The 13,779-nt window shown below is 38.8% G+C and overlaps 2 protein-coding genes across 2 annotated transcripts in view; one reads left to right on the forward strand and one right to left on the reverse strand.

The window, feature by feature from the left end:
- The window catches only part of LOC144440701 (beta-alanyl-bioamine nonribosomal peptide synthetase ebony-like), an 8,038-nt gene extending 3,498 nt beyond the window's left edge, over window positions 1–4,540 (forward strand). Inside the window, exons 2-4 of the mRNA XM_078130084.1 lie at window positions 1,468–2,407; window positions 2,503–3,152; window positions 4,482–4,540. Of these exons, the coding sequence (XP_077986210.1) occupies window positions 1,468–2,407; window positions 2,503–3,152; window positions 4,482–4,540 (1,649 nt within the window). The remainder of the gene's footprint in view (window positions 1–1,467; window positions 2,408–2,502; window positions 3,153–4,481) is intronic.
- Window positions 4,541–8,475: 3,935 nt separating this feature from the next.
- On the reverse strand, window positions 8,476–10,140 carry LOC144440702 (beta-alanyl-bioamine nonribosomal peptide synthetase ebony-like). The gene has a single exon (XM_078130085.1). It carries the CDS (start codon window positions 10,138–10,140, stop codon window positions 8,476–8,478), a length of 1,665 nt encoding a protein of 554 aa, XP_077986211.1.
- Window positions 10,141–13,779: the final 3,639 nt, after the last annotated feature.

The following is a 13,779-nucleotide window of genomic DNA, read 5'->3' on the forward strand; positions in this document are numbered from 1 at the left end:
GGAATTGGTTGATAAGAAGTGAAAATTCATCGCCCCCCCCCCCCATCCTGCAGGGAAAAAGAACTATGACCCCCACCTGACTTTAGAAATTGTTTCCATTATATACATGAAGTGGTGGGTATTAAAGAGAGGAAATTATATTATCTTATTTGCTACAATTGTATTATTAATGATTATTGGGGTACTTACAAAACAACTTCATTTCAGTAAGAATACTTATTAAGAGCATTCCACCATGAGCCAGTTCTTCTACCCCACCCCCACCCCCCACCCCCCTTGTCACAACAACTGATTCAGTCTGACTGACACAGTCACTTTCCTCACTCTCACTGTTAAGGTCTCTTTTTCTCTTTTTACAACATCATCTTCATCACAACAATAGTGTGCTGATAAAGTTTTGCCACAGATAAGACAGATAAGCAACAACAAATCCAGTCTCACTTTTTTGTAATTTAGATAATTTAGACTCACCAGAAACAAGGCAAGTGTTGTGAGAGTAAGGGTAACGATCACAATAATGTGTGATATTAAAGTAAGCCAAATTACCCAAAGTTTGTTGGAATGGTCAACTGTCTGCACAATGCATAGCTTTGCTTTTAGTAGTCAATTATCCAAAGAGTGAAATAATCAGGTAAATTTACGAGACTGTAAGACAGTTTTTTTTTGCAATGTGTTTTACTAGGTCGAGACTTTCCATTGATATATTTGCAATCAGAATTTTTACCTTATTTAATACAAAAGCAGAGACACTTCTAAGCTGAAACAAACTAGTGATGGCAAGCTAGTGTTACAGTGACACCTGTCAAATTATAATGACTTCGGTACATATTTACAAACTGGGTGACAACCTGACAAATAATTGATTCAAAGTTTATACTAGTAGTTACATATTACTCACATATTTTTTTAAAGATATTACTGTTATATAATTTAGTTTCTACTTCACACACAACTCCACATTGTACATGTAGTACATAAACAAATATTTAGGAAAACTAAAAGCTGTAATGTTTTTATTTGTTTTAAAATGTTAATAAAGTTACATTTTATGTAACAGGTTAAATAATCCTGGTATAATCCAGGTTTTTCGAAACAGATTTTTGTGTAACCCCCCGACCTCTCCCTCATTTTTCGGTAGCCCCCCCCCCCCCCTCCCCTGACCAACTCCAATTTTCAAATCCTCTGACCCCCCAAAAAAACCGTAAATAATGACGGCTCCCTTAGATGTATCCGTTCATCTGCACTTTGGGGTTTCATGCCCAGCCGGGGGTACAAAAGTTCACAGACATCATGCCCAAGCCAGGTATTACTGAATTTATTTGTGTAAGAACGGATCGTATTCTCCATTTATTTTGTCCGGTGTACTTTTTTATTTCACTTTATTTCAATTTTAGAAATTTCCCGTGATTTTAATTCATCAAAGGAATACACATATCAAATTCCAATTTGATCTTTATTCTTCCACAGCATACATCTTAAATAATCAAGCCAAAACACTTGGAACTATGAGTATCATACGTGGCCCAAAGTTACCACCACCCTATGGACTACCAGCAAACACCGTTCACGGGGTTCTGGAACACCTGGTAATGTCTGATGAATCAGCCAATCAAAAGACAGCTATATTATATGACGATAAGGAAACTACATACGGTGAATGCAACCGCCATGCCAATGCCTTGGCTCGTGTTATCAAAGATCGACTGAAGATATCCAATCAAGGGGATCATGCACCGGTGTGTATTGGTTTACACTTTGACCCCAGTGAAATCGTTGTGAAACTGGTGGTGGCTGTACTTAAACTCGGTGCAGCGTACCTTCCCCTCGACCCAAAGTATCCTGTCAAACGTCTACAGTATACAATAACCGACTCCAGTCCATGTTGTGTGATTACTCCAAATAAAGATGGTCGATTTATTGAGATGATGTCGGACATCCCAGATGAAGACAAACCAGTGGTATTACCAGTAGATGATTTGATGGCAAGCATGAAAGCCTTTCCTGACAGTGATCTGGAGGAATCAGAACAAATAATCAGTGGCTGTATTGACTTCAGTACGCTTGCCTGTGTCCTATATACGTCTGGATCAACTGGTCTCCCCAAGGGTGTGCTTATCCCTCATCGATCCATCCTCCATCGAGTGAGTGCACTATGGAGTTCTTTTCCAAGTACTGATTCCGATGTCTCCTGTTGGAAATCGTCTCCATGTGATGTAGACTCTATAACAGAAATATTTGGATCACTGTTACGTGGACTCATAGTCGCTATTCCACCAGCCGTCACAGCTGATAATTTGGCTAAAATGATCGCCACATTAAATGACAAGAAAGTAACATGGATCACGCTCTTCCCAACAACATTACATGAAATGTTGACGGTGTTGAAGGAAAGCCCAGGGGAACAAAGGTCGCAAATGCTACAATCTATGAAAATATTTTTTGTGGTGGGGAGAAAGTCAAGCCTCAACTTGCAAAGACATTTTATGCTTTACTGCCACACAGTCGATTGGCCAATGTCTGGGGTATGACAGAAACCATTGCAGATGCCACAATCTATAACATAGGAAATGATCATTCAGAAGTCTTCATCGGTCAGCCCTTGCAGAACACCAATATCTATCTTCTAAATGACAACATGTTACCAGTACCTATTGGTGAAATAGGGCTATGTTACGTGAGTGGCCCAAGCATTGTTGATGGGTATTTGGAACGAGAGAAGTTAGAAAACACTCCAAATGGAACAAAACAGATGGACAAGTTCATACCCAATCCCTTTGAGACAGACCCGGACCATCGAACCTTGTATAACTCTGGAGATTACATGAGATTGATTCTCCATGAGACCACTAATAAACTACAGTTGGTGTTTGAAGGACGACAACAAGATATTAACAAATATCACGGATTCCGAAGTGACTTGTATGAAATAGAGAGTGCTTTGTGTGACTTACCGTACATTGACCGTGTGGTGGCACTGTTACACCAAGATGCAAGCCAGGATAATGACCATACTCTTGTTGCATACTACAAAACGTCACGTGATACACCTGACTGTACTCCAGAATCCATCACCGAGTATTTACATGCCGTCTTGCCTTGCCATGTAATACTAAGGGTTGTATGGCTCGATGAATTCCCAAAACATCCCAATGGTAAGTTAAACCTATCCTGGTATATTGAACTGTGGTAGAATCATCACAAATGTTTTTATTTATAAGTTTGAATGACTAGTTGGTTGGTTGGTTGGTTGGTTGGTTTGTTAGTTGGTTAGTTAGTTAGATTGGCTGGCTGGTTTGCTTGTTGGTTGGCTGTTCGTTAGTAAGTCGGCTAGCTGGTTTGCTTGCTGGTTGGTTGGTCAGTCGGTTGGTCTGTTGGTTCTTTGTTTACTTAGTTAATTTTTGATATAAGCAAATTTAACTGTATGGCGGCCATATTTGTTGTTAAAAATCAATATTTTCTACATCTCTAAAACATTACTGTGATACACAGACACTCAATTTAAGTGTCTCAACCATATTATCAGATGCAAGATATCTTTGGAGGCCTTGACCTTTGACCTTCAGCATCAGTTATCAAAATCAAGCCAATTCCTGCTTATCACAGACACATTGTAGTATTCATGATATAACCAATTTCTTTTAAATCGGTTTATTTTAAAGGCAATATTAAAGGAAAAAACTATACACAAGCTTTACGTTTGAGGCTCATATCACTTTTATTGGATATCAGTCATATTTGTAGTTAAAAATCGTTATTTACTGCATAACTCAAAAACTGTAATACACAGACACTCCATTCAAGTTTCTGCCCCATATCATCAGATGCAAGCTACCTTTGACCTTGACCTTGGCCTTCAGGGTCAGTTATCAAACTCAAGCCACTTCCTGCCGATCACAGATACATTGTAGTGTTTTCATACTGACCAGAACTATACACGGGCTTTATTTTTTGGTGGTCATGTAATTTGTACTAAATGGCAGCCATATTTGTTGTAAAAAATCACTATATTACTGCACAACTCAAAACATTCAATATGGAGACTCTATCTAGTGGCTACCCCATATGATCACATGCACAAGCTTCTCGTGTGAGGGCCCACTGACCTTTACCTTGACCTGCAGACATCCAAGTGTCTGCCTCCATATATAGCCACGGTTAAATTGTCTTTTGGGATATTGACCTTTGGCCTTGACTCTGATCTTCAGGTTCAATTATCGAAATTCAGCAATTTCCCGTAATATCAGACACTTTGAAGTATTTATTTGTTGCCACATAATTCGTTTAAACCATGTCGCCATTCAGTCACATAGAAGTAAAGTAATGTATTTCGGGTAGGTGGCTTCTACGAAGACTTGTTTTATGTTCTACATTTGAAATCAGGGTCTAATGTAACATGCTAATGTGTGTAATTACATTGTATTTAACACTACCTATACCAGTTAAGTTTTCTTTTTCTCTAAGACTTCTTTATTTCCCTTCAGGAAAGACGGACAACAATGCCCTCTACGACATCTTCAGGAAGAGTATCGGATGTAAATGATATACGTATACTGTGACATGAGGAAAATTATCCTTTCCGTTGCTTCTCTTGGATGTTACTTCTCTGACTTTCAATGCAAATTGACGAATATTTTCATATATAGACGATAATTCCCCATTTTTTTCAGGATACGCAATTTTTTACAATGAATTCTTTTGAAAATCTACCAAATTATAGTTACAGATTTCATTACCTCTTGTCCTCAATCCAACCGACAGAAAGAGTGTTCTTGCTGTGTTGTTGTTGTTGTTGTTGTTGTTGTTGTTGTTGTTGTTGTTTTGCTAATTTGTAAGGTAAATGAATTCTTGTGGGTTTTTTCCAAAAAGGTATGTTGCTACAAATTACTTTCACCTGTTTGATCACTTCATTTATAGCAATGTTAGCCTAGTGTGAAAAACAATATTAAATATAGAGGTAGAAAGGGAAGTGTTTAATTTCTCTTGTTAATAAAACGATTTCCAATAAATAGTTTTCAAATGATATCATCTTAGTTATTAAGACATTCAATAATTATGACGTATCTTATAAACCACATTATGTATGGACAACAGAAAACCACAATGTATTCTCTGAAACTAACAATAATGAGACATTTAACAAGTATCTTTGGTCGATATTATTCATTAGGCGTAAAAAAAAAGTTGTTCCGATTACATTCAATTTTAGAATAGGGGGAGTGTGTAGATTGTTTAGTTTATTTTTTTTTTATACGTGAGTGTCCAGTTCAGGTAGTTATGTTTTCCCTTGTTTTCCATATGGTCTCTGTGTTATTGGTTTCTTCTCATCAGATTTACAGCCATTACAGATTGGAAGAACAGTTTTATATTGTCTTTTTAAGTTTCCGCATCCACTATATATCTTGCGAGATACCTTTTCTTTTTCCTTAAGACTTCTTAATTTCCCTTCAGGAAAGACGGACAACGATGCCCTCTACGACATCTTCAGGGAAAGTATCGGATGTAAATGATATACGTACTTCGCGATTTTTTTTCTCGAGTACATACAGAAAAGTTTAGGGTCGGCGTGAAAAACTAGGTGGGGTAGGGTAACCAGAACCAAACAACTTTTTATTAGTACGTGCTCCGGACTGAAAGTGGCCCCGGAGGAAGTCTCCGGATCAGATGTCCCAGGGACATTCTCTGCCACGACGAGAAAAAACGAGAACATACATAAAAAAAAATACAACACTTTATACAATGAAATGGCTTGTACAAAAAATTATCCTTAAATCTATCAACTTATGAGTGCACTTGAAAATTATTGATGGCTGGTTGTGCCAAAACATAACTACTCGCCATGTTGCGCTGTTTAAAGTCTTTTTTGTCTTGTATCAAAGCATAGACTTTGGAAAACACTGTTGGCACTGAATGTAAAGTACAATTCCACACAATGTAGTATTCACAGTCCCTTCAAAATGTTGGGTTTCCATGCAGTAACAGAGTTCTGGAGTTTCCCCATACAGGAATATCAGGTTACTTGATTTCCAAATAGTAAATGGTAAATTAAATTTGAATCAATTTGAAATAACTTCTGTTGTCTTTTATTGAGTGTGATGTAGTATGTGAATACAAATGGAAACATAGGATGGATCCATCATCATTTCTAGGACTTCAATTTTAATTAAAGGGGACTCCAAAAAACATGTATTAGGCTGATTTTTCATCTTGGCTACATTTAGTCTGTAAGGTACGCCGTGACGCGGCGCCCTCAAATATCAGGCAACCCCTAACACGAGGCCGGTGAGGGCGAAACGTCACGACGTATCTTAAAGTCTAGGCTACATTATGTGTAGGGACCCAAGAAGTCATTTTCACCAATTATGCATCATGCAGCTTCTAAAATGTTATGGTAAACCTGGCTGAGAAGAGATCTGCTGAGCTTCATTGGAGTGTGGCATTCTCGGGAAACAAAAAAGCTGGGAGTCTCTAATCTCTCTCTAAACAGTAACCTCAGTTCTGTAATGAGTACCTAACTTCTGAGTGCCATTAATAACAGGCGTCTTCTCAGCCAAATTCACCAGTGTTTATCTCACTTTATATTTACAGTACATTGAAGTGTTGTGCAGTGCGTTACGGCATTGCACGGCGTGGCAAGGCACAACACTGCACAGTACAGTGCAGTAATAATATCTAGAAGTGGCTGGTTGGCCTCTCACCCGGAATTGAGCTATGATGCTAAACAGATAACATCATACCCCAGTCCCTATTGTCAACCCTCGGTTCGAATATTTAACAGCTTTTACCATGCTTGTGTGACTAAAACTTTGCCTCGGTATACTTTATAACTTTAATGTTTTCGATGTGAGTGTATTTACATACCAAAAATGGCGTTAAAGTGACAGTCTCCATACACGAAGAATTGTTTTTGTTCTTTTAACAGCAATTTAAACATAAACCAATGAGCCTTGAACAGGTCCGTAATACTCACCTGGTTTAGAGCAGACATGCCCACAACCGTTAGAGCAACATTTTTTATCAACATATAAATAATCCTCATCATTAGAACACTCATCGACACAAATATGTGTATACTTTGTATGGCCATAATGGAGTAATAGGTGAGATGGTTGTCTACACTTCTAATAATTGAGATGGTAAACATTCTACTAGTCGTCCCTTCCAAAGTATGAACAACCTCTGCTTACCATTCCATTAGTATTTCCTTACAAAGTATAGAACAACCCCCATTTAAACCTTCATTACTATGTCCATACTAAGTATAGACAACGCCCACTCACTGTCTCATTAGCTATGTCCATACAGAGTATAGACAATCCCCATTTATTACTTCATTACTATCGCCATACCTATTACACACAATCCCACTTCCTACGCCATTGTTATAGCCATACAAAGTATAGACAACCCCCACTTACTACTTCATTACTACCTGGAATATAAAAATTACAACTATGCCTCATTGGTTCTGTCTTGATGTGTGTGTGTGTGTGTGTGTGTATGTGTGTGTGTGTGTGTGTGTGTGTGTGTGTGTGTGTGTGTGTGTGTGTGTGTGTGTGTGTGTGTGTGTGTTTTGCATCATGTCCATTCTGGTCGACTCTGGGCTCAAGATTTGGCTTCACACTTATAACGGATAACACGTAATTACGGTTAGTTTTGTCCTGCATCGTAGTCTTTTCTTCCGATGTTTTCCTTAAATGTATCATATAGGGCAATGTTATTTGTCTTTCCTACAGGTTATGAAGACGGAAGTTAAAATGGTTGTCAAAATTGTAGAATCTGCTAGGACTGTGGAGAATAATAGGACATATTGTTATCAGTACAGTCCCTAATATAGTAAAATCGTATGCATGAACTTAATGTGTGTATAACACGACGATACACACTTTCATCATTTCTTTGATCAAGTGTCCGTCCTGTTAAACACACCATTATCTTACTTTCACTATTGTAGAATTGAAGAGTTTTGACTTTGCTAATTGAACGTCGGTGATTACGAATAACTTTTAATAATCGATCGATCGACCCATCAATCAATCAATCAATCAATCAATCAATCAATCAATCAATCAATCAATCAATCAATCAATCAATCAATCAATCAATCAATCAATCAATCAATTAATCAATCAATCAATCAATCAGTAAGTCAGTCAGTCAGTCAGTCAGTCAGTCAGTCAGTCAGTCAACCAACCAACCAACCAACCAACCAACCAACCAACCAACCAGCTAGACAGCCAGCCAGCCAATCAATATGCAAGCCAGTCGACCGATTGATTGATTGATTTACTGACTGACTGACTGACTGACTGACTGACTGATCATGACTGACTGATCGATCGATCGATCGATCGGTCGCGATCGGTCGGTCGGTCGGTCGGTCGGTCGGTCGGTCGGTCGGTCGGTCGGTCAGTCAGTCAGTCAGTCAGTCAGTCAGTCAGTCAGTCAGTCAGTTAATCAAATAATGAACTATTGAACTCAAGGCGTATACTTACAATTTGGTAATGTTGGGAAATCATCAACACATACTACACTTGGTATCATGTAGTCTGGTAAGACAGAACGTAAATACTTCGTGATGGACTCCGATGTGCAGTCAGGATTATCGCCCACCTTGTAGTATGCAACCAAATGCTTCTCTTCGTGTTGAACGTGACAGCGCACCACCACGCGTTCAAAATAAGGGATGTCACTCATAGCACTTTCTATTTCACTCAAGTCAATTCGGAATCCGTGATATTTGACCAAAGTGTCACGTCGTCCTTCAAACATCAACTGTAGTTTATTAGTTGTCTTGTCACGCACCAATCTCATGTAATCTCCGGAGTTATAGAGTATCTGATGGTCGGGGTCTGTCTCAAAGGGATTGGGTTTGAATTTGTCTTTTTGTTTAGTCCCATGCGGAGTATTTTCTAACTTCTCCGGAACCAAATATCCGTCAACAATGTTTGGGCCACTCACATAGCAGATTCCTATTTCACCAATTGGTACTGGTATCATGTTGTCATCTAGGAGATATATGTTGGTGTTCTGTAGTGGTTGACCAATACTGATTTGTGCTTCACGGGGTGTTTGGCAGTCTGTCTGCTCTACGTTGTAGACAGTTACATCTCCCGTCGTCTCCGTCATGCCCCAAACATTAACAAGTTGACTGTTCGGCAATAAAGATAAACAAGTTTCAGCGAGATGAGGACTCATGTCTTCACCACCACAAAAGAGCATCTTAACAGAACGAAGCATTTCTTTGTCCGGTTGTTTCTTCAGCACTGTCAACATATTGTGTAATTGTGTTGGCACAAGAATGGTCCAAGTTACCTGGTTGTCATTGAAAATATCAATCACTTTCTCGGGGTTTTGAGAATTAGCTGGTGCAACGACAACAGCGAGTCCTCGCAGCAGAGATCCAAATATCTCGGTAAGACAGTCCGCAAAACACAGTGAAAATTTCCAACAAGAAATGTCGGATTCCGTCATGGGAAAAATATTCCAAAGTGCACTTGCCCGATGAAGGATTGCTCTATGAGGGAATAACACACCCTTTGGTACTCCTGTTGATCCTGACGTGTAGAGTGTACAAGCAAGACTACTTGAATTAACACGACTGTCAGTCAACCGATCCGAGAGATTGAGATCATCGTCTTGAAAATATGTCATACTTGCCAGCAAATCACTGAGTAATAATATGACGGGTTTCTCTGTTTCACAAAGGTTGGATATCATTTCTGTAACCTGTCCTGTACTACATGTATTTGCAGTGACCACGCAACACGGAGTAGAGTTTGAAATTGTATAACGAAGGTGTTTGAAAGGATAAGCCGGATCAAGCGGTAGGTAAGCAGCGCCGAGTTTAAGAACTGCAAATACCAGTTTTAGGACGGTATCACTGGGGTCAAGGTGTAAACCAATACACACCGGTCCATGGTCACCCTGGTTGGATATCTTCAGTCGATCTTTGATGACACGAGCCAGGGCATTGGCTTGCCGATTGAAAACATCAAATGTAGTCTTCTTTCCTTCGTATATCACAGCTGTTTTCTGACTGGCTGATTCGCTATCCTTCACCAGGTGTTCTAAAACACCATGAATAGTTAGAGCCGGTAGACCGTAGGGTGAGGGAACCTTTGAACCTCGTATGATACTCATTATGTGATATTTCTTACACGTTATCCTTGAGAGAATAAAGAAAATGTATCGAAGTACTAAAATCATTATCTAGGTAACATTTTATTCATATCAAGAACTACCTACGGTATTCTACTTAATGAAAACGATTTCAAACAGTGTTGTAGCACAACGTAGCGAACTACCAAGTGCATAGTGTATTACTAAGTATCTAGGTTAGTTTGAGGACGACATATTCAAATATAGTAAATGATCATTTTGTTCTGTAAACATCACACCGATGTCAGACTTCGATAATTTTGACGTGCAAAGTGCATCGAAAGAAACTGTTAAAAATTTTCTGCTACTTGGATACCGATAGATGGTAAAACTAATTAAATATTCCACATCGAGGCTAGCTAGGCTGTACACTGTCGTGATTGCACATAGTATTTCTCGTGAATGACCATACGTTTTGTGTGCAAATTAAACGTGTTTTGGTCGATAGAGGCATTTGCTTTAGGGTCTATATCATAAAATACAAATTCATTAGGTTTTCTTACCGGTTTTTTTGTGTGTTTAAAGCTACACAAAGTTCATTAATAGATATTCAATAATCAGGATGTACAATATCGAGAAGTAAGTCATTGCATCTAACAAAACTGTGGCATAAACTGAGTTTATAAACCTTTTACTCAACTGAAAATACTTACATAAACTACTCTAGTATAATATTAATGTCAATGCATGTCTTCTGTAACATTGGAATTGTCTCCTGGCTTTGTTAGAATAGTTGATTGCCTATAGTATGGGGTCGTCGACATTTTTGATACATAATTATAATAAATTACGTCATCGGATCGTTTATATACCTTACATACCAGGTTTGAGTTCAAATGGATGTGATATTTACGTATACTTCAGTAAGTAGAATACTACAAGTGACTTAAATACGCAGCATGGATATCGCCTAAAAAAACGTGTAAAAATCACCTTGTGCCCCTATAACCAATGGTTTAGTTGCAATGTGAAAGACGTGATTACAACAAAGACAGGGGTTACTTTGGAGTTTCACTTGTGGGAGATTTTTTACACCCACCCAGACTCAGATTACTCCAAAAGCAACATAAATAAATGAGGTGCCACACACAGTCTAGCCTGCTGTTGTGCAGCGTTAGAGTTACTCCATTACTACACAGCAGAAGAAAGTAAGCTGGGCAGGAGCAAAAGTCAGAATGGATACAATTGTTGCTTGGACAAGTGTTTGTCTCTTGCAGAGTTAGACTGTAAGATACGTCGTGACGTTTCGCCCTCACCGGCCTCCTCAGACGTGTTAGGGGTTGGCCGATGTTTGAGGGCGCACCGTCACGGCGTACCTTACAGACTATTGCAGAGTGTGTTGTACTAAACATTGGACTACATGAAAGACAGTGTGCGTAACGGTCATAATTTTTGACAGACAAAACAAAATCATGCATCATATCATGATTATACACGACGTGCAGACTAAACCATGTTGACAATTGTATTACAATGTATATAAATCCACTCTGCAAGAGACGGATACAAGCAACAATTGTATCTGTTCTGATTTTTGCGCTGCTTACTTTCTTCTGCTGTGTCTCGTATATGAGATTTAATAGTGAAGTACAACTAACGCCGTAAACCGGCTACGTTTACACATAGACTCATGCAGATATGTATCAGTTATGTTCTTTTGGTAAATGTTTCAGCTGAAGCCTATTTCTACTGCACTCTACAAGAACAGCAATACTTATCATCTCTCTCTCTCTCTCTCTCTCTCTCTCTCTCTCTCTCTCTCTCTCTCTCTCTCTCTCTCTCTCTCTCTCTCTCTCTCTCTCTCTCTCTCTCTCTCTCTCTCTCTCTCTGAAATGTATATACCTTTGTGTGTAAAACGTCATGACGTCATGTCCCAAGAATTAAACAACAAAACAACGCCGTTGTTGTTTAAGTATACAGAAGAATACCTTATTTTAATTTGGAAATGGTGATTTGCGAGGTACCCCTTAAATACTGTCAAACCATGAGTTTATATCACACTCAACATGTCTTAGTAAATCATTAGTAAACCATAGAGTTACAGACTGTGTCCTATCCAAAGAGGTCATGACTTTACGTAAACTTTGACATGATCAAGGCACGACAAGTGTCAATGTTTTGGATTTATCTTGTTTGATCAAAATGGTACTTTGGATTACTTTGGGAGTATATATGTTTCATGCAAAGCACATTACGTGACTAATGTACGTATTATCCAAAGTAGGGCTCATAATGAAATTCAAACCTGCATGTTACTTTATATTCAATTCACAGACCGTTTTGGACAATGAAGGCTATACACTTTGATACGACTGTTAGAAGAAAGTCAAATTGCCAATATTTCAATACTGGCAGATGTGAAAATTGTGTATATAGTCCCTTTCGTTGGGATGTGTTTAACCCGTTGAAATACCAATCGTTTCTAAAGTGTCACCTCGCCTTTAAATTTGCAGGCCGTAGCTCCAGAGACCTTAGCATTCAATTATCCGTCACAATTGTGCCCCTCCCCTCCCCTCCATATTGTCTTGATCTGTATCCCTACTGTAAAATTTAGTAAAATGTTGGACTTACGTACGTTTCTGTATGTGACTTGTACTGTACTGTTTGGTGACATGAATTACTAGAAATTGTTAGAAGAAGAAATTGTATCTTTGAAGGTTGGACCCAGGGTTCTTCGGTTGCGCATGCGCAAGGTCACAACGTTGGCGCAGCAATAGCTACAAATGGAATGTGTTTTTTAAAACACGTTTTGTTAGGTACACAATAACTTACTCGTAATATCGTACACCATAAACAGTGTTGCATCACCTGTGGCTAAGAGTATTTTTTGTAGCTGTATACATGATGAATTGAATCAAATTGATTTTGAGTCCGCCCCGCTTTCACTGGGATGTGTTTAACCGTTCAATAACGATCGCTTCTAAAGTGTCAACTCACTTTTGCAGGTCGTAGGTCCGGAGACCATCGCATTGAATTATATGTCACATTGTGCCCCGGCGTGTGTTGTCGGTGGCCGGGTGGTTAAACCACTTGCCCCTTACCACTGCAGTCGTGGATCGAACCCATTCAGGGTTTGATTAAATTTACCCCGGAATTTACCACGATGTAAGTACACGTCGTTCAGTTTGACTCTACCGAACAGCACAGGTTTGCCCCTGGTACTCCAGTTTCCTCCTGTATTAACACTGGACCCATGAGGGATGGCCCTCACTGGACTTCTTGGGAGACAAGTGTTTATATACTCAAAGAACTATCCAGTGTCAATATAGATTATTATTATTACCCAAAAATCAGCGCCTCAATGTACGGTGATCATTATTTTAACATGTTTCTGTACGTATTGCTCATGAATAATTTCGACCACTGATACCTGTTAAATGTCTCATTATTGGTATTTATTATTATTAGTAATATTACAGTTTTAGAGTTATGCAGTAAATATTGATTTTAACAACAAATATGGCAGTCAAATTTGCTTATATCAAAAAATCAAATTAACTAAGTAAACAAAGAACCAACCAACCAACCAACCAACCGACCAATCGGCAAGCAAACCAGCCAGCCGACTTACTAACGAACCACCAACCAACAAACAAACAAGCCAGCCAGCCAGTCGACTTA

The sequence above is a fragment of the Glandiceps talaboti genome, chromosome 10, assembly GCF_964340395.1.
Source record: "Glandiceps talaboti chromosome 10, keGlaTala1.1, whole genome shotgun sequence".
NCBI classification, from domain to species: Eukaryota; Metazoa; Hemichordata; class Enteropneusta; family Spengelidae; genus Glandiceps; species Glandiceps talaboti.

What these genes read in the sequence shown, in the direction of transcription:
- LOC144440702 (XM_078130085.1), bottom strand. Translation starts at nt 10,140, where the DNA reads ATGAGTATCATACGAGGTTCAAAGGTTCCCTCACCCTACGGTCTACCG.